Genomic DNA, 21,242 nt, shown 5'->3' on the forward strand with positions numbered 1-21,242 from the left:
AGTACCAAGTTATGGTCAAGGTCCAAGACCTCTTTAATCCTTAGATGGTCTGGGACCAGTATACCTGCGAGGCTGCCTCCAGATCTGTGACGAACATCGTGTCCACGGACTGAGGTTAGTGTAACGCTAATGCTCATCCGTGCAGAAAACAGGCCGTTCTCAACGTGGCTTGTTGCAGAAGAGGAACAGGCTGCCAAAGGAAAGGACAGATGCCATCAAAGTGACTGTACTTTCCCAGGAATAAACGCAAATGTGAGTTATTAGGAGACAATTCTTTTGCGTAGCTCCAGCAGTCAGAACAACAGATGCTAGCCTGATAGTGAGGAATGCGCATGCAGTTCCTTATGTTTTAGAACAAATGGTTTTCCTTCAAATTCTGTGTAAATCGAGTTTTCTGGGAGGTCTGTGCAATCCTCGATCTGCTTCCGAGAATCCCACCAGAATGGTCAGCTGGTGGGAAAGGGCAGACGGAAGGCAGGCAGGCAAATATGCTTAGCATGCTGAAACCCATTTGAACCTTGAAAGCAGAGTGTGCCTGAGAAAGACAGTGGCCCAATGGAGTCGGGCATTTTCTCCTTCTCGTGGAGTAGCAGAATAAAGCTTTCTAGCAATATAATTTCAGGCAGAATTTTAAAGCCATGGAGCATCAACTTAGTTAACCAAGTTATTTCCTTTTCAGGAGGGAAATAACGCTGAAGCTCACTCTTCTTTAATGCCAGAGCCCAGATGACCTGCAAGCAGTAACAGATAGGGGAGTGATAGTGGGCCCAAGTCACAGGACGAGTTTAAATAATGACGGCCTAGACAGCATTTAAAATGCCCTACTGCAGCAGATGGATTTTGTTTGTGCTATGCTCTTCCACAGTAATGTCAACAAAGTCTCACCCAACAGAACTATTTTGGCTGGTGAAAAAGTTGGCATAGCTTGGCTCCTGCCAAATGAGCCAGGTGTGGATGGTATGGGTTTTTTCCCAGCTTTTCTGGGGCTATGATCCCTGCAGGTTTGAGCATGCTTACATTGCTCTTCATCTTACACTAAACCTTCTGTTGTAAAAAGTACTTCGCTATGAAGACCTAGTTTCCAGTCCTGTGCTCTTGATTCCTGGAGCTGATGTCCTGCACCAACAACTGGTCCCGGAGGAGTGAGTGAGGTTCTGCAGAGGTGCCACAAACCCATCCACGTGCAGCAGCCTGCAGGAGCGGGGCCTTCCTGCTCAGAAGAGAGCGGCTGCACTGCTGCCCTCCCAGGCCAGCCCTGCCAGCAATCATCCACAGGCAGCAGCAGCAAAGTGGGATGTTTTCAGCTCTTGCTGTTTTTCACTCCAATTTGACGTGAACTTTAATGTTACTTATTAGTAATGTTAAGTGTTACCATGTAAATACTAATAACCACCAGAAATAGAATTTATTTGAAATCTAAAGTGAAGTTTTATTTGCAAATACCTACTTTGCAGTCTTGATCTGTGTCACGTATGAAATCACAGACAAGCTCCCATCAAACTGACTTTTGCTGATCCTGTTGCTCTTCTACAGGTTCGTGACCCTCGCATTTCACATCATTGAAAGTTTCCTGACCAGTTTTTGTGGTTATATCATGTCTCACATAACTAGAATTGAAGATTTATAATGAAGACAGTTAGTGTTTCTTGAGAAGTTTTCATTTCCTACCTTGCTATCATGTTGGTGGCTGTTTCGCACAAACGTCACTGAGTACTCCCAACCCCATCAACCTCTTCAGCTGAATTTGAATCTGCCTTTAAAAAATAAAATGTAACACACCCTCCTCTTTCCCCCACTAGTGAAAAAATTGAGTTTTTAGCCAGTGTCTGTTTTAGACTTTATGTAGGAGGGCTCCTGCGGCTTATTACAAATAAAATAAATTGTGAGAGAGGATTTTTTTTTCTATCCAACCATTGCTATACCCAGTATACAACATATAATGAAGGTAGAGGGAAGGCGAGATTAATCATAGAAGACTTTTACTCAAAGCGTGGTGAAGAATGACACAAAGACTGTACCATGACTCTGAAAGAAAAGTTTATTCTCCTGTGTAAGATTGGAAATACTACTAGCGTAGTGGCACTCCTGAAAAAACTAGTGTTGTATGGAGCAGCTCTTCAACCATTAGTTGTGGGAAGCCATTAACAACCTTCTGCTCTCTATTAGGGACCATGCTGGGGAGGCAGGTTTGTACACCTCCGTATTCTTTTCTCATAGATGAAAGTTGAATCCAGTTCAGCATTGTCAGAAAATACCTGAACGCTTCAAAAGGACACAGCAAAGCATTTAGTTTGAAATTAATTTTTTGTCAATGAGCGCTGTCTTTTAATTTGCAGATGCAGCTCCTTGCTTTTGCTGTCAATAGCGTCAGTTCGTGCCCAACTGACCCACAAATGCTGCATTAGTGTGAGCCCACTCTTCACTTGACTGTACACAGTTGGTCTCATAAAACCATCCATGCGGGGCATTTCTGGGCATCTCTTGCATTTTCAAAGGTCTATAGGTACCGGCTGTTTTCTCGTCTGTCTTCTACCAGCTAAGATGGTTTTGTTCATTCTAACTGTAAGGAATGTCCTTGTTTGTTACCTCAGAAAACAATACCTGGTGTTTTCTCACTTCCCATCTCGCGTTACTTTTGTTCATTCGTTTCATTCATTCGCTTTCTTTACTAGCCAGTTTTTCATTACTCTCTTGAACATGAAGTGTCATATTGGAGTTGCAAACATTTACATCCAGTTCAGGCTTTTGAAGTGTTTTGTGTTTTTTTTTTTTATTTTTTTGCCTAGTCAATTTCAAGCAAAACGTGTTAGAAAAGAGATGAGCCATGTTCCAGACAGGGCTAGTCAGAAGCCTTGTATAACCTGATAAACACAGTCTCACTCCTGTCTTTGATATTACATATATAAAACTCAACATTTTTTCTGTTTTCGGTGGCACTATAACTTTGTTATCAAATGCCTTATTAACAAAGTTTATTAAACAATATTGTCGCAGCACTCTCCTCCCTCTACAGCTAAAATATGTGCTCATTGTTATAAAAGGGTTAAAAATCCAATTTGAATGTTCACCTGTCATTCATGTGACAGCGTATTTTTCTGATGGATCTTTGAAGAAAATTTGCGATAGTTTGCTTTAGAAAACAGTAAAAGAATGAATCCCCCAACTAATTGTTAATTGCTCAGAATATTGCAAAACTTAATGATACGTGGAAGTCTTTAAGTATTAGCCATAAATCATGGGATTATGAATAAACCTTTGTTGTCACAGGCTTGCATACAGTCATTCCAAAACGTCTGCCATTAGGATGCAGCAAGGCAGCTGTCAGCTGTTTTCTTGTAATTAAACAGCCAATGAGCAGCTAATTAAGACATATGTGTATACAGAAGTGGAAGTGGGTATGTTAATGAACTGTAGGAATCAATTCATTAAATGAAAATTTGTCAAAAGACCAAACATGAGATCAGCATTTCAGCCTGTGCCGCAGTGGAGAGGGAGTCAGTGCTGCGCCATTTGGGACATCGGGGGAGCACAACTGGCTTTTCCCTGCCAAGGAGCCGGCTCAGGCACAAACGTCTGCGATACTGAGCTGTGAAGGTATTGAAACTATTAATAGACTTTGCGAAAACTGCTATTTACATTTCAAAGTTCCTTTTTTAACAAGTTGTTATTCAAACTGACTTGCAGATGAAAAGTTTTTGCGCCCTTTTTTCCCCAAACTTGATTTCTTGGCAGCATATGAAAAACCATATATTGTATATAAATAGGAGTCTGAAATGCAGAGCTGAAGCTCTACGGCTTGTAATCTGCTCTGCTTTTCTTCTGCTGCTGTGTTAATACATCTACATAAAAAGGGAGACATGCAAAGCTCGATGACGCCTCATCAGAATCCACGGGATCGTTAGAGTGATGTGGGGAGGAGGCAGGGCTGGCTCCCTCGCTCCCGGGAACGCGCTCTCCCGGAGACCCTGGCTCAGGCCGCGCCATGGGTCAGAGTGCTGTAACACAGCGACATTCTTTAGCGCAGCGGTAGTTTCATTTGTGAGTTTGATCATTTGGGGTCCGCTCTGCCTGTGGCGCATTAGGCAATCACCTGAATGTGAAGTAATGGTTGGGAACATACGTGCAATTACGAGCATGTGGCCTGGGCTGGTTTGCATAATGCTGGAACGTATACACGTGTACCACGCATGCATCCACCTCCTCCTTCCTGGTGGAAAAATTATAGCTAGCTCTGTGCCTCTGGCAAAAGCGAGGAAGTAAAACAACAGAATACAGCGTCTCTCCTTCCCCTAATAAAAGGGGGGCAGAAAACAACCTAGGAGGAAACTACATTTACTTACAGAAGGCTCCTGTGGTAGGGCCTTCCCCACATGTCTTACAATGATACAAGAGCCCGAGGACCACCAAAAGGTTAGAAAACTCACAAATAAATGACAACAACACAGAAGAACTTTGAGAGTAAAAACCCCTCAGTTTAACTTCATTGTCAGTTCAGTCCCAAATCTCTGGCATGCTTATTCCTGAGCCCTGGACAAGTTTAGCTTCACGTCTGAAGTTTGAGGCAAGGGGGTGTTTTTGCTTTAGCTACTGCTGCTGTTTTCAGCGTGGCCACATAACATTGTAGGGTTTGTTCTTAAAAGCGCTCTACTACATCTCTGGTTTGTAAAGTGCAAGTGGTTTTAAAGGCCCCAGTTTCAGGCAGTTCTGCTCTATTGAAAATTCAGCTTCAAGCTGTAGCTTAGCTGATATATTGTACGCTAAAACGTATTGAGCAGCTGTGTCTCTCTAGGGAAAATCTGGAAAAGCAAACAGCCCAGTATTTTCTCCATTATAATACTAAAAATAATCCTCAGCTTGACAAGAATATTTTTAATAAAGAGAAATACGCCAAACTGGCAATACAGAGTCAGTATAAGTCCCAGCTAAAGGAAAACATATAGATCGTGGAGGCTGTTGGGCCCGGTTCGTTTTACATATTGATGAAGCTGAATTTCAGCATCTCGGGGGTTGCAGAAGCAACTGTTTAAAGTGTTTGGAGAGCTGAAATTTTAAGGGACTGGTGATGCAGACCCTTGATCAGTAAGTCATGGGTCAGGTCGATACCTGATCCCATTTTCCTCGTGAATGGCACTGCGCTCGCATGTGCACTCGCCCTGGCGTGAGAGGCTCCATGAAGGGTGCCAGCAGAACTGTCTGCTTACCTCAGAGCTGGTGCCTCCAGAGGGATCACTCATGATGGCAGAAATTTCCATGGTATTTCAGGTTTTCTTTAGGGTGAAACGCCCTCAGCCAGAACTCAATACATGCAATGCTTTCACTCTCAGTGATGATCATTTCGCTATTGACAAACATTAAAAACAGTTGAAAGTTTAATCATGTAAAGACCAGAATAAACGGGTGAGAAACAGTGTACAGGAAAACAGGATTAAAGACAGGCATCTTCAGTTTCCTCATTTTTTTTTTAATGCTCCGTATTTCCCCATTAAAGCTTTAATAAAAGGGGCACAATTGACAAAGACCGGCCCCCTCCTCATAGGATGGAGCGAGGGGCTTTATCTCAGTGTTTTGTCAGGGTTCTGTCTGCAGGAGGTTTGCTAGGAAGTCTCTTACTTGTCGTGCAGAAGTCCTGCCTGTTGTTTGTTTCACCAGGTGTCTGGACAGAGCGTGCGTGTGCTGAGGGACTCCAGTATCTGGCCTTCAAATAAATAAAAAAATTGGGAAAAGTCCAACTTTAATTAAAAGGTGCCCAGCCTTTCTGAGGAAGTATTTTCTTTGCAGCCCTGTTAATTAATCCATTATGTGGCAACATACAACTAAAATACTGCGTTCGCTGATCTCAAATGCCTCGTTAGAATGACTACATCTTTGCAGAATCCTTGTGAAGTAGGTATTGCACGCGCACCAGCTGAGGTTGGGACAGTCTGTGGCAAAAAGATGAAATGAAGTTCAAAGCCAACCGCTGGCGTAGTGGTTAATAAGGTGCACCGTTCTGATGGAGAGAACAACGTTGTAACTACGGCGTAACCTTCCAGCGCTACCTTTCTTTGGAGATGTGTCTACCCATCGCAGTTCACTCAGGAAAGAGACAACACATAAAATCTGTTTCAGCTTCCTCCCTCCTTAAAAAATCTAAATCATGCGCCAGGTTGAACAAAACCTTGATTGTCAGCATTAGACTGATTAAGAAAAAACATTTTAGAAATTGTTCTTTGTAGAAGGAACTGCTCAGCATCATGCTCTGTATTTTTAAACGCATACATACACTGGTGAGGCTGAACATCGGGCCTGCTCTTGTCATCTCCAAAGTGCAGAAGAGGAGAGCAGCTGTTGAAGCCTCCCTGTTCTGGAGATCTGTGCTGCCCCAGGAACAATAGGAAATCTAGGTCTACATTTAGCTCATTTGGAACGAATTGGTGTGCCGTGCCAGATGTAATATGGGATCTGTAAAATCAATGAAAAAATGTGTAATTCTTTTATATGTCATAACACTTTTTTTTGTTAACTGTTTCCTATTAGTTACTGGATTTTGTTTGTTTCTAGGAGAGAGAGAAAAAAACCCTCCTAACTTCCTTTTTGACTGTAGTGCTCTGGAACTTCACTTTCTGTTAGGTGTGCTGCCTTTCAGAGGCTTCCTTTGGCCCATCAGGTAACTGCTTCTTGACTTGTATTTTGCAATTCTGTTACAGGGCTTTTTCAGGAGGAGTCAGCAAAGCAATGCTACGTACTCCTGTCCTCGGCAGAAGAACTGCTTGATTGACCGAACTAGTAGAAACCGCTGCCAACACTGTCGATTACAGAAATGCCTTGCTGTGGGGATGTCTCGAGATGGTGAGCTCTGCTAACACACAGCGTAACTGCGAAAAGAATGTTTAGTATACTGTGTCTTCACCTAAAACAACGTAGGATTTAAAAGTGCATTGGGCTGATGGGTGTGACCATCGAGTGGTTTTTATATGTTGCTATGTATTCACATCTATCTATGTACACGTCACGGCATGCATGAAGTTCTTGGATTTGGTTTTTTTTGCTACTCATCTATTATAGTTCCCAGTTAAGAGCTTTGCCTCTGGTCACTTCTTGAATATGCAGTTTTTAACCTAATGATAATACTTTCTCTCTGTGTTCGTTGCAACTAAAGTGACATACAACAGCTGCAAGTAACACTCTGATGGCCATACTGGTATGGATCAGAACTGTTTCACAATATGAATAATGGAAAAAACACAAAGAGAAAATAGCAGTGTTTTTTCAAAGATAGAATTCTGAAGAAAATGTGTTCCAGTGCTGTTAATATTAAGCTCAAAATTACACCTCGTGTAATGACGAAAACCCACCCCTGTGAAAGGGAAGCTTATGTAACCGGGTTAGAACTGGATTTGCAGCTGATATTTGCACACCTCCCCCATAGATGTAACAAAGCTGCCATCGCTTACCCAATTCGAAGATCTGACTCAGTCTTTTCCCCTGTAATAGTGACAGCAACGCTACATATTCTACAAATCCATATGCATTACTCTATGTACATGAGGCCCGATTAAGGAGATTGTTTTCAGATTATGTTTACTTCTTGAATTACTGTGTCTTAATTTTTTTTATTGAGCATGAAATTAAAAACCTGAAACAGTTGATCATGTAACGACTAGTCCCTCAGACATGTTTGCTTTCCTGTAGAACAGGACAAGGTGGTAGTCACCTTCCTCATCAATGAGGCTTTTACAGCCAATACAGGTCCCAGAAATCACATACCATGTTCTTAGGAATCCCCTGGATGTGCCAAACCAGTTGCTTCTGGCTTACGCTTAATAGTAATACTTCTCAAAGTAGTAATAATTTTGTGGAGAGTTATACACGCATACATGCATGCACACATATACATACAGTTTTCACAATAATTCACTGGGTAAAAATTTTTGCTGTCCTAGTAAGCTCCACTGAAACAGGTTCTGTGGTTCTTCCCATGTCCTTCGGTCCCGATACCAACAGCATTTCCTTTTGATACTCTTTGAGATAGACCCCACGTGTTCGTACCTAAGTCTGGGTTCACTCTGTAGTCTGCATATACAGGTCGTAGCAATGGGAGACTTCATCTCAGGGCAGCGTGTTCTGGTTTAGCTTCTGCTTTTCAAGGCAGGATTTGAATGCTGAAGAGATGCATCTCTCAATTTCAATGGATATAGAAGAAAAAATCTTTTCAGTACAGAAGTGGAAAGTTAACGAATTAAGCTAAAACAGTGACTTCTAATGGTCCATTTAAGTGGCATGTTAAAACTGTCTTTTAAAGAGTAGATGCTGCACTGTGTTCCCTGTGACTGACAGTGATTCTTAGGTTTGCCCATCCTGCTGATTGGCCTTTATACTGTGTCCTTTCATGTAGTATTTAACAATCCAAGACAATTAAAATGCAGTAGTGGATTTGTAGCAATGTAATATATTGTGTGTCTATATTTCAGCTGTAAAGTTTGGTCGAATGTCAAAAAAGCAGAGGGACAGCCTGTATGCGGAGGTGCAGAAACATCGAATGCAGCAGCAGCAGCGAGATCATCAGCAGCAACCGGGAGAGGCAGAACCACTAACACCAACATACAATATCACCACCAATGGGTTAACAGAGCTACACGATGACCTCAGTAATTACATTGATGGGCATACCCCTGAAGGTAGCAAAGCAGACTCTGCAGTTAGCAGCTTCTACTTAGACATACAGCCTTCTCCAGATCAGTCGGGTCTTGATATTAATGGAATCAAACCAGAACCAATATGTGACTACACACCAGCATCGGGCTTCTTCCCTTATTGTTCTTTTACAAATGGGGAGACCTCTCCAACTGTGTCCATGGCAGAATTAGGTAATGAGAGAGAAAAGCTTCCATTGTAATTGTCTTAATATAGTACCCTTTGGATTAAAGTGACACATTTAGGCAGGTGATAGCGAGAATGCTGCTTCACTACAGCTGGGAGCATGTTTGGGCATTCTGCTGCGCAGGGCGCAATACCCTCATCGGGGTACGTGGGGAACGCCTTATGGAACGGGACTAAAAATCCCAGGAGCTTGTGGCTGATCAGCTCTAGTAGTGTTGCTTTTGTTTTCAGTCCTTGTAACAACCCTTTGAATACTGATAAACAAGCTAATTTTTAGCAGTGAGCAAACAGAGTATTTCTTTATTTGCGGATTATTTTTGAACATTTTATCTTCTTTTTCATTAACTCAATACTCTTCTTTTCTAACAAAAAGTGAGGAGGCTGATTTTCTTCTGCTCTTTACCAGTACCTGGGAAATACGAAACCAAAGCACCAGTCTAATCTGAGGGCAGTTCTCCTTGCCACTGGTTGAAGAGAATCTGGCCCTAGATACTTCAGAAAATTTTTGAATGTAGCAAGTTTTGATAATTTCCCTAAGAGCCTTATAACGACCGCATTAGTGAGCACGTTTTACTTTAAACTCTTCCCTGAATGATTTCACTAGGGCTGAATTCCACAACTATGACTTGTTGTGCTGTGTGAACTGGTTATGAGCAGACTGGAACAGGGCATTAGAGAAGTGGGTTTAAGATTCTGTTACTTACATAAGCAGTCAGGTGTTTAAAACAGTGATTCTGCTTGCTTAAGCAACACTTTTGCTAATTATTCCATTATGAAAACCTAAAAGTAGTTTGAAAAATTGGCTATTCCAAGTTAAATTTTTCTCTTTTTGCTAACGTTTTTAATTAGAGGCCAGTACATGATACGAGATTTTGCTTGTTTCATTTTAGTTTGTGTTCTTTTGAGAAATTTTGCAGAGAGGAAGGGAGGAGAAAGATTACTTTTTAATGTCCTTATGTTGCAGAATGCAGTTCTCTGCAATAGAATTTGTTGTGACAGCCAAAATATTGTGTCTGGCTTGAGTTCAAATAACTTCAGTTACAGATAAGTAAAAATTAGAAGAAAAAATTAGGATAAAGGCTGTGCTACCGGCTTTATCTCAATCAAACGGTTGTTAATAGTCTTGTGCGAGTTATTAAAAGATTTATATTAAACCCACAGGAAAAAGAAGGGGCTTTTCCTGCCTCGGCCAAGTGTTGAGTTTGGAACACCGGCCAAAAATAAGCTTGTCGTGTTGCTTACCTGTATGTACATAGTGCTTGCACTTAAACCCCCCAGAGCATGATTTGGGTGCCCAGCGTTGACATTGCCAAACAACGCTTGAAGAATGTTTGTCTTCCAGACTAAGGTTTCAGTTTAGAAAGGTGTGGCTGGTCAATGAAAGTATTTAGGTGTGTGCTGAAATACTGTCCAGAACTGAGGCCCAGGTTTAGGAATAACAGGGTTATACGTCCCCTTCTGCATCCTGCGGGGACCCAGGTAGAGCGCTGTCAGGTGCTGCTAGCGAGAGCAAACGTTTTAAGCACGTGCTCGTAAAACAAACCACAAACATTGTTCTCAAACAGATGAAAGCTGTGATGACAACCGAAGTGTAAACTGCCTTATATTCTACATTATCGGTTGCGGAGGTAGCACGCACAACCTGATTTTACCTCAGCCGTGTCTCGGCCCCGCCGTTCTGCAGTGAGACACCCACGGCCCGGGCGCCGCTCCCGCGGGGCTGAGCGCAGGGCGCCCCCTGGCGGAGCCGGCCTGGCCTTCGCTGCCTCCGGCCCGGGGGCCGCTTGCGTTCGGTGCCCTTGTTTTCAAAGCACAATGCAAGAACTGCAAGTAAAGCTTTTTTTTTTTTTTTTTTTTTTCCTGAGAGGTAACCCTCTCCCCCGTTGCAACTGGAAGCTGTTCGCTTTCTCGTGGCTGGAGCTTTGCATTTTTAACGTGCGTCACTTTCTGCTCTTCCTTTTAGAACATCTTGCACAGAATATTTCCAAGTCACACATGGAAACCTGCCAGTACTTGAGAGAGGAGCTACAGCAGATCACATGGCAGACTTTTCTGCAGGAAGAAATCGAGAACTATCAGAACAAGGTATAAAAGCTTGCCAAACTATGGCATGCTCTTTTTTAAAGCATGGTATTTCTATAACACGCTGCAAAATTCACTTTTTCACTGCTTTCTGTTTACTATCAGGAATGTGTATTTTTGTGTGTTTTCAAAAAAATAATGCACTAGAATCAAAAGCAGCAAGATGGTTAGGATATACTTTGCATTTGTGATTTTTACAGGTACAGGAAAAGGCAAAGCCATACTCCCAAAATCTATCTGTCTGTGACTGATAAACAAGGATAAGAAACCAGAGAAGTTTTTTTCAGTCCTGAATGGCATGTTATTTTCATTTCTTAATTTGTAATCTCCCGGATCCACACCACCACCAAAAAAAAAGATGAAGCCACCAAGTTTTGTGATTTTACGTGATGGTGTGTTTTGTTTCGAGCTTACAAACGCAGCAGTCTGTCAGATTTCCAGCCTGCAATGCCTGGCTGTAATCCTGACTATTCCACAGTTGTCACCCAGGTTTCAGTTCTCCCTACAGAACGGGTAAACACGAGTGCCACCCCACCGGTGGGTGCTGTAAGATTCAATCGATGTTTGGATTCCCAGTACGCCTTCCAGCCACGAACTACTACCAAAGGGCTACTTTGGGAAAACTGTCTTGGGGAGCACTGTTAAAGTACGCTGTTCTTTGAACATATTTTTCATTTCCACAAAAAAATATTTAACCTTTAAGAATATAATTTTTCCACTTGCTAGGTAATTTCATTCTGAATTATTATCAACATATGAAAAAATTACTGCTTGCATGCCTTCTTTATGTTGTTAACAAGGTGATCTTCATATATGTATATTTTATATGTATCTTTATGAAGATGAGCTAGTTAGGTAATGGACATTCAGTACAAAATACAGAAGTTGATGGGAAAAATGTGATTACGCACTGCTAGTGTAAATTGGCATTTTCTTTTGATGCAGTGAACAAAATTCCCAATGAAATCACCAGAATCATTATACTTTGACATTTTTGGCTTATGAAGTAAAACCACCCCCACCTGGATCTCTGCTGACCTCACCAAAGAAGTCTTACATGTTTGCACTGTCCACCTGAGGCTCTGGCTTTGAGGTTAATTCCCCTTGTCTCACAAGCAGACTATATAGACAGGAGTGCTCGAGAGAACTGACTCCGCTTCTCTTTTCAGCTCAGTTTTGCTTTATGAAAATGGGCTTTCCAAACCTTGATTAGTAATTTTTCAATTTTTCTTCTCTCTCAAACAGCAAAGGGAGGTAATGTGGCAGTTATGCGCAGTCAAAATAACAGAAGCTATACAGTATGTAGTGGAATTTGCCAAACGCATTGATGGCTTTATGGAACTGTGTCAAAACGATCAAATTGTGCTTTTAAAAGCAGGTATGTGGGTCAGTTTTAAGGTCTGCTTCTATTGGTTTTGACTGAGGAAGTTGCTCCCTGTATGCAGTGATTATATACACATATATATGTGTTGTACAATGATCATTTAAAATAACACAGGGGAAAACCTTATGAATTGTCTGTTTCTCTGTATGAAGTACTATACCTTTTTAGTTACCCTGCGTAGAATGAGTTCAAGTCTACGTATGAAATTTTCAATATGAAGAAAGGGAGCAATGAGTGTGTAAAGACGGAAAAGTTGGATTCAGATTTTTTATTTTGGCTTACCAATAGTGAATGACATATTTCAAGGTAAAAATCCAGATTGTTCTATGCAAGATGTTGTAGAAGTAATGCAGTTTACAAATACTGGACAAATCTGTCAAAGCTTCGTGAACGTAAATCTAAATGAGCTGCTTTGACTTCAGAGACTTCATTACTCTAATAAAAAATCATTAAGAGTTTATTAGCATTAACTAAGTTGCCTTAGCAAAAACTTCTAAAGGGGTTTATGGGAATTCTTTTAATTCTACCAGCAAATGGAACTATGCTCTGTTACACCACAGAAACCTACGACCCTACTTGATTGATAAAGAGCGTAGGAAATTTTTTAACCCTTACTTGCTCTTTGCAACTGAAGTCTCTCCTTAAACAGTCAAACATACATTGTTTCTGTTTTAGGGTCTTTAGAGGTTGTGTTCATCAGAATGTGCCGTGCCTTTGACTCCCAGAACAACACAGTCTACTTTGATGGCAAGTATGCTAGCCCAGAGGTTTTCAAGTCCTTAGGTAAGGAAATGTCAAGTGTTGTATCTTAAAAAAACCAAACCAAACCAAACAAAAACGCAGAATAAAAATAATAAGGTGGAAAACCAAGGGGACAGCTGCTTTGAAAAATTCAGGCTATCATATTCAAATAGAAGAGTTCCAAAGCTCAAACTGCTTATTTTGAAAGCAGTCATGCTGGCTCTGTTTGAGGCCAAGCTTATTTCAGGAGTTAAAACAGCTTAAGCCCATGCAGTAAAGGACTGCTGGTGTTGAAATTCAACACTTAGATCAGGCTAGAACAGTCTGGACACACTTGTTAAGAAGAGAAGCCCAGATTTCATATCTAGTGCAACATTTTCTATATCCTGTTGGAAAAGGCAACAGATTTTAAGCTAATTTTGGATATACTGACATTACTGCTTTGAAGATGTTAGTAGTGTTTTGTAATATGCAAAGTCCAGTTTTTTGCAGGTAAAATACAATAAATCAATTTTTTTATTAAACCATAGTTTATAATTTTGAAAATTTTTTGCATATATTTTTGCCGATCTTAAAAGGATGCATTTCACTGGGTACAGATTTGGGATGTAAGCCATTTTGAAGGGCAGTGAACATAGGGCAGCAGAGAATGCTGTACTGTTCCCTATTCTCTGCCTTTCTGAAACACCTCAAGGGACAAGGTCTGAGTGCAAACAATTTGGAGAATGCAGTATCAGATGTGGGTTCCAATGAAACATGACTTGCATCTGTTACCAACTACACCCAGCAATTTAGGCTGGGTTGGGGCTGAGACCTGCAGAGGAGAGCCCTCCTCCATCGGGTGCAGTCCCCTTCAAAGCAGGGCTCCGCTTTTGCGAACTGCGTAACAGCATGCGTAACAGCAGCAGTAACCTGACTTACACCTGTGTGAGCAAGAGAATGGATGAAAGGAGACAGCGTTCCTTTTCTGCATGAAAAGCTTTCAGACCTTGGCTTCTCCCTTTGCTCCTGCATGTTCCGTGTATGCCTCTCCCCCCTCCCCCTCCTGTGTGCTCAATAGTCTTAAAATCAGCACTTTTAAAGTACACCCTTCAAACCTCCAGTCCGCAGTGACATGAGAAAGTTCCATTTAGAACAGAAACAAAGCTAAACCAATTTTGAGCTTGAAAATGGGCTTGGCTTTTATCCGTATTTACCCCAAAAGAACCAAATATGGAAAAGATAACAGCGTGCAAAATCTTCAAAATACTGGTTGCCGGGGTGTGGGAGCTGGGCACTTGTGGGAATGGGGGAATACGCTCAGGCATGAGCGAGATCTCACTGCCATCGCTCCACTTCTCCTGAAGGAGAAGACCATTCACCTATGAAGTATTTTACATCCATTTTTTCACCTCCATCAGAATAAATCAACAACTCTGTAGCTCTGAAGCAGTTTTAAACAATGTGGCATGAGCTGTACCTTCTTTTTGGCAGGTTGTGAAGACTTCATTAGTTTTGTGTTTGAATTTGGAAAAAGTTTATGTTCTATGCACCTGACAGAAGATGAGATAGCTTTGTTTTCTGCGTTTGTTTTAATGTCAGCAGGTAAGAGATAAAGGTTTGCTCTACATTTATTTGGGTAGAGGTCGTTTTTATTTTGAAGTCTTTTTAATGATAATGTTAAGACTATCGGACAGTGTGAAATGTCATCACCTTTTTCAGTGTCTCCTTCTTGACCAAAATTTTTATTTTAACAAACACATTAAAACTATGAATTCAGGAATAAATTTGTTAAGTTCGAAATCCTAATCTAAGCCCTTGTTTTCCAAATTTTCACCTCGTTGAGGACTCAGCTTCTTTGCAAAAGCTTAAATGCATGTGAGTGAGACCAGTGGGTCAGTCCAGGTGAGGCAGGCAGAAGGTAGCCACTGAATTGATACAGTCAGCTTTCGATGTACGTGAGCTTGCAGCTGTAGCAGAATTATCTCAAGCACGCGACGGAATGCTTCCAGCATCACCTCGGGTCCGTTAAGTGGGGTTGCCATTTCAGTGTGGTACAAAGGTACCAAAGTAGCTTAGGCATCCGTCCCCATCGGGAAGCTGGGTACACTGAGAATTATGGTGCCAGGCATACAGGTCACCCCAAGAGTCAGCCTGGGTCTACCATACCCATGACCAAAATAACTTCATAATCTCAAGCAGATCCGCACAGTGCTCCAGGTTCTGGGAAGGCTTACTAGGTCGGGTGAAACGAGATACCAGTGCAGAAAGTCAGTTCATGTCTGGCGTAACACCCAAGGAAATAAACGCTCTGTTTTTAGAGTGCAGCAGAGTGACTCAGGAGTGGTGGCGGAAGAGTCTGTTAGGAAGAGCGGGTTTATTGAGACTATAGAAATACATTCTCATGCTATTTGCCAGATGGGAAGCATGCTAGCCCTGTGCCTTAGTATCTAAGCCGCAGAATCCCACAGTTGTGCCACATGGAGGATGTAGCAGCTAATACTACTTTTCTGCTAGGAAGTTTAGCAGCTTTTTGTTTTTCTAATAGCTGGTATTTGCTTCTGATTTTTCTGTATGTCGCTGTAGATCTTAGCAAGAAGATTCACTCCAACTACTTATGGATTATGTGATGTATTCATTTCCCACTAAAAAGTTGCTAGCTTCATTTTGTAAATACCCTGCATTTTACAGACATCATTAGCAAATAATTAATGTCTTACTCAGGTATGCTGCATTATTCTAATTAAGGGCTTTATAAAAGTCATTTTAAATGCATGTGATAAATATACTAAAAAGCCTATTAATTTTGAAACTCATTTTCTATATAAAAGTGTATAAGAAGTGGAAGGAAGGTTGCAAACAAGAGAGAGAGTCTGTAACAGACTTAGAACATCCTGGGGCACTGTGACTGATGTGTGCAGTACTAGAGGTGTTAACTCCATTTATATTTAGATCGCTCATGGCTTCAGGAGAAAGTAAAAATTGAAAAACTCCAACAGAAGATCCAGCTAGCACTTCAGCATGTCCTACAGAAGAACCACCGAGAAGATGGAATTCTAACAAAGGTAAGACTCGTACTGTGCCGTGGCACATAACTATGAAAGTATGCTTGCTTATGAACCATGAACGATGGTGTAAAAGCTTTTAAGCAGTTAATTTGTTATTTATAAACCCAGAATTCTTTGTTCAAAATCAAGGTGCTTAGCTGAAACTATTTACTAAAAACTGGAAGAGGTGAAATAATGAGGTACTACGGAACAAGCTTGATAACGGTCTGAAAAGAAGTATTCTAGTGTTGAACTTCATGAAAAGTGATGAAGGTTTTTATGCTATTTCCCCGACATGTTTCTGCCACACAGAATACTATTTCAGTTCTACAACATGCATGCCTTAAACCTCATGAAATCTCTGCCTGCATGACAGTTAAGTCATAACGTGCAATACCCAAACTAACCTTGTTTTTCAGTCTTCCATCACAAGTTCCCTACACAGCCTTTTTCTCAGCAGTTCTTCCAAATATTGATGCCTAGGGAAGGGAAAAGAGATACTACATCCTATTATGCTGAAGTATTAATTTTTCAAAAATGGAAAAATGGTGTGATGATAAAAAAATGTGAAGAACTGGAGAAGGATAGGCACTTCTTACAGAGCTTGTTCCTTTTAGAATTCTACAAAGCCAGAAAGCTTAGGGTTAGTTTCACACCACAGAATTAATTACAAGAAAAGTGGGATGGTCCATCCCAGGCTTTGCAGATTGCCCTCATTTCAAATCCTAGCTCATATAATTCTTTTTCCAAGTGTATACTTCGGATACTTTTGTTGGAAGAAGTTTCTTCCATGTGCTTTGATAAAAATAATTTCCTCAGTAAGTTCGGGGAGAACCCTAGTAATATTTTTGAAGTATGATTTTTCTGGTCTGTTCCTTTTGACCTTATTTGGCATAAAATAAAAAAGCCTAATCTATCGCATTGCCTGTTCCCTCCATAATATTCACAGTGGGTTTAAAAGTAGTCAGGACTGCCTTCTTCCAAGAGAGTGACTAGGTTGCATGAGTTAAGATCCAGCCACGCAATACTTCTGTATCAATCCAGTGCTTGGAAGGCAAGCGAGGAAACATAATGATGCATTTTCCTAGGAACTTGAAGAAAAGATTATTTCACAAATAACATTAATCCATTACTTAAATAGCTTTTTTTTTTTTTAACATAACGTGACAAATATCCTTGACTACACATCTGAAATGTCATTGTTAAGGTAAACAACTGAAATGAACTCAAACTGAGAGCTTTAATCCTAAGAGCGAGATCGGGAGGCCTGGTTCCATGTATGACCGTATGACTTCTGTTCATTTTTTTACAGTTAATATGCAAAGTGTCTACTTTAAGAGCACTGTGTGGACGACATACAGAAAAGCTTATGGCATTTAAAGCAATATACCCAGACATTGTACGACTTCATTTTCCTCCACTTTACAAGGAGTTGTTCACTTCAGAATTTGAGCCAGCGATGCAAATTGATGGGTAAACGTATCACCTAAGCACTTCTAGAATGTCCGAAGTACAAACATTAAAACAAAAGAAAGGAAAAGAAAAAAAAAGAAAAAAAAAAAGAAAGAAAACCAAGACACTTTATATGGCCCTGCACAGACCTAGGGAGCCAACACACTGCACATCTCTTGGCGGTCGGGGTCAGGCGAAGGATGGGAAACAATGAAACAAAGTTGAACTTGTTTTTCTCATGCATATGATTTCCATTATGCCTACAAATATGGACCCTTTTTCTGTCTCAACTTCTCAATCCTTGACCTCTGTTTACACAGACTGAGGGTACTAATGTCAGAAGGTTGTTTTCTCTTGTAGTTCACTGCCCAGACTTTTGATAGAACAATCGATTTGTTGATCAGAACACAGAGTCCACCTAGTAATCAGCGACTGGTGTGCATTGCAGAGATTTCAGCATCAGTTTGCACAACTTGCTCATTGTTTCATGAAGGACGATTTTTTTCACCTACCAGTTTGCCAGTAGACAGAATGGCATGAAAAGGGTCCATAGCAATAGCAACAATAGCATTATAATATATTACAGGGTAAATGGGCATGAAGACTATATATAGCAAAAGAGATATTGTTTATATATTGTTTTAATTAATATAAAATGTAGTTACTGGTATAGCTTTTCTTGTTGAATTGATAAGGCACTTTCATTTTGCACCTTTTTCTTTAAATTAAATGCTAGCGTGTTCATTGTTGTGTTGCATGTGCACCAGAAACTCAAGTTTAACTGAAAAAGGTTTGGCAGGTACTGGTACATTGGGAGGTATTTATGCTGCTGTTTTCCATGTTACTTTTAAAGAGAGGCTGGTCATATCCCGAAATGGTTACACAGATTTATTTTTTTTAAAGAGTTGAAAATAACAACAACTTTCTAAATTAAAATCGGCTTTTCAGCTGTTAATTTCAAAGGTACTTTTATTTTCAAATCTTTCAAACCTGGATGTTTAAAATTACATGCCTAAATTCGTATTTAGGTGCACAAGGCAAAAGCCTCATTTTCAAAGGTGCTGAGTTTCCGCGGCCGAAGTTGAACTAAGCAACTACCGATCAGTTACAGATGCGTAACAGAGCATCCTTGAAAATCAGGCTATTAAATAAAGTGTATCTCTACCCACCGTAAATCCAGGTTTGAAGGTATTTACTCAACTCTCTATCTACAGTAGAAGTATGTGTATATGACATGTATGTGGAAAAGCAATTTTTACACATAATATTACATACTTTTGTACTCCATATCGTAAACAATGCCTTCAAACTCCAAACTCTAGCCTAGCAAAATCCATAGGAGCTTTGGTTTTAACTTCAGTGAGATGAGAACACTGACCCATGTTCTTCCAGCATCCAGCAGTTCAATTTCAGGTAGCTGAACAGAGAAGTCCATTACTCTCCTTATTTAAAAAGATGCACTTTAAAGTTTATCAGATGAGGACAGACCAACAAAGTAAAGGCACGCTGTTGCTAGAAAACATTTTGTACTCTGTATAACCCCTGGAAATCATTAATATCATAGATCTGCATTCTGTAATTCTGAAATTGTGATTCCCATATTGCATAACCAACCAATAAGCCAATTCTTGCAGTCTTTATTATTTTTACTAGTAATAACTGTTCCCGTTAGGAAGAATGCTGTCTCTGAGCAAATATGGCAAGTAAACCTAGTTCTGAAGGAAGCAGATTCACAATAAATGACATGACAAAATTAACTGTGCCTGTTTGAGCCAGAGGTGCGTAACTGGTTTGGATGAGATGAGGATGTATAACTGGATGCCTTGTAGGCCTACAGAAGTGAAGTTTCTGAGGAAGTACATAAGAAAAAGCCAGGAACTTTAAAAAAGAAAAAGGAATGCAACAGAATGTGCTCCACTGCTTTAATTTCCAAGGATAAACAATCTCTTACATATGTTATAGTCGCTGGAAAGTAACAGAAGTGAATAGAAGCACACTGAAGCCTAACTATTTTAAAAAGGAGAATTAGGTCAGTGAGTTATTATAAGCAAAATAGAGGTTTATTCTATGATTGGAACGTGTTTCCTTTGGGGTCAAATTGAGACATTTGGCTGCAACAGCTAGGAGAAATGTTATGGTCTGCCACATCAGGGAAGGTGACAGCTCTCACTCATCTCTGTGCTTTGAGAGGAGGAGGAGATGAGCATCAGTGTTTCCCCTACAGAGCAGCATGCCCTGGAGTATGGAAGGGGAACAACTGCGCCTCCGGCAGCACCAGGGTGGAGGCACGAGAGGGTTTTGGAAAAACTCCCCAGAGCTGTCCTTTTCCAGCTCCATCCCGCGTGCTCCCGAAGAGGCAGCTCACAGCCCAGCACGTGCTCTCTCCAGCCTCACTGAAGCACTTTTCCTAGAATCATTGTTTACTTTATTGGAGTAACTGGCAGGATATGGTACTTTCATTCTAATGTGTGTTCCTATTTTTAAAGCAATCCTTTTAACTAACAAATCTTTTCTGAATGTGACCAGCCTTAGGTGCTAGTCCTGTAAAGATCAACTAAACTTAATTTCAGTGTCAGCTAATGAATAATGAAGTAAGACCTGTACTTCTTTAGAGACCGAGATACAACTCCTACTTCTGACAGTAAGTAGACTACCAGGCAAAATATTTGGGGATTAATTTTCAGTCACATCCTTTTCTTACCTTTTCCTGATGAATATTAGTACTTTACCAGGCATCTAGGTGCAAATGGTTTTGTTTGGTATCTAGTTCAGCATATTTACAGGCGTAAGTCATTGACAGCACAGATTTCTGGAGCATTTACTAATAAAATACATAACGGTGAAAAGGTTCCAGATGGGGCCTTAGCTGAAAGCCCTTTACATCTGAAAACAGCTTGAGACGTGATCTTCCAGGCCAGAAGGTGCTGCCATTTTTGTCCATGGGAGCTCCCATGTACTGGCACCTTGGTAAATCAGGCTGTGCGTACAAACCCCCAGTAACTCTGCCTTCCCGGTCACAGTTAACAGCCACTTGGCAACAGAATATTATTTTTGTTTTGCTCTTCATAGAGAGGGGAAAAAAAGGGATACAGCGTGGCAGATGTACTGATAAGATTTCTGCTGCCAAGGAGGCTTTTATGAAAGGGGATGTGGAATAATGCCGGAGCGGCCGGTCAGAGTGACAGCCACGTAAGCGCCCGGCGCAGCAGAGGAAGTGCACTCTGCAGAACCTCTGGGACTGCGGCCTGGTATCAGGTGGTCAACCAAATAGTCATTTAAAAAACATATTTGGGGGCAATGGAAATTCACATGAGTATTGTCGTATTGTCATAATCTGCCCAGTTCGCTACAAACCAAAACATGAGGATAGCTGAAGATAAAGGAATAATACATTGTTTTTCAATGATCTGTTCCTTGAAGTCTGCAAAGAGATTTTGATTGGGTGTTAGATCTATCCACAGAGATGTTTTCTGGCTTTCTAGGAAAGAGATACTCTACTGTCATTTGAACCACCCTAATATACTTCAACATCTCCAGCACTGTTTGATGTTTTAAAAACTACGGGATTAGGTGAAAAGGGAGGCTGGTTTTAAGTTTGGTTGTTCTTTATTAAAGCTTATCTATCTTAGTATGGATACCAAGATATCTGTGTGTGTCTGTGCACCTGTGTGTGTGTGAGAGAGTACATTTGTGTGCGC

General features: G+C 40.8%; 1 protein-coding gene across 3 annotated transcripts in view; it reads left to right on the plus strand.

The window, feature by feature from the left end:
* RORA (RAR related orphan receptor A) overlaps positions 1–21,179 on the plus strand; it is a 372,218-nt gene extending 351,039 nt beyond the window's left edge. For 2 of the 3 annotated variants that reach the window (XM_063345858.1, XM_063345859.1), the window contains 8 exons: positions 6,687–6,828; positions 8,451–8,846; positions 10,823–10,944; positions 12,187–12,319; positions 13,001–13,108; positions 14,540–14,650; positions 15,998–16,110; positions 17,405–21,179. In XM_063345858.1, the coding sequence (XP_063201928.1) occupies positions 6,687–6,828; positions 8,451–8,846; positions 10,823–10,944; positions 12,187–12,319; positions 13,001–13,108; positions 14,540–14,650; positions 15,998–16,110; positions 17,405–17,569 (1,290 nt within the window). In that variant the 3' untranslated portion in view covers positions 17,570–21,179. The remainder of the gene's footprint in view (positions 1–6,686; positions 6,829–8,450; positions 8,847–10,822; positions 10,945–12,186; positions 12,320–13,000; positions 13,109–14,539; positions 14,651–15,997; positions 16,111–17,404) is intronic. The other variant, XM_063345860.1, reaches the window with a different exon arrangement.
* The last annotated feature ends 63 nt before the right edge of the window (positions 21,180–21,242 follow it).

The sequence above is a fragment of the Chroicocephalus ridibundus genome, chromosome 9 (genome assembly GCF_963924245.1).
Source record: "Chroicocephalus ridibundus chromosome 9, bChrRid1.1, whole genome shotgun sequence".
Lineage (NCBI taxonomy): Eukaryota > Metazoa > Chordata > Aves > Charadriiformes > Laridae > Chroicocephalus > Chroicocephalus ridibundus.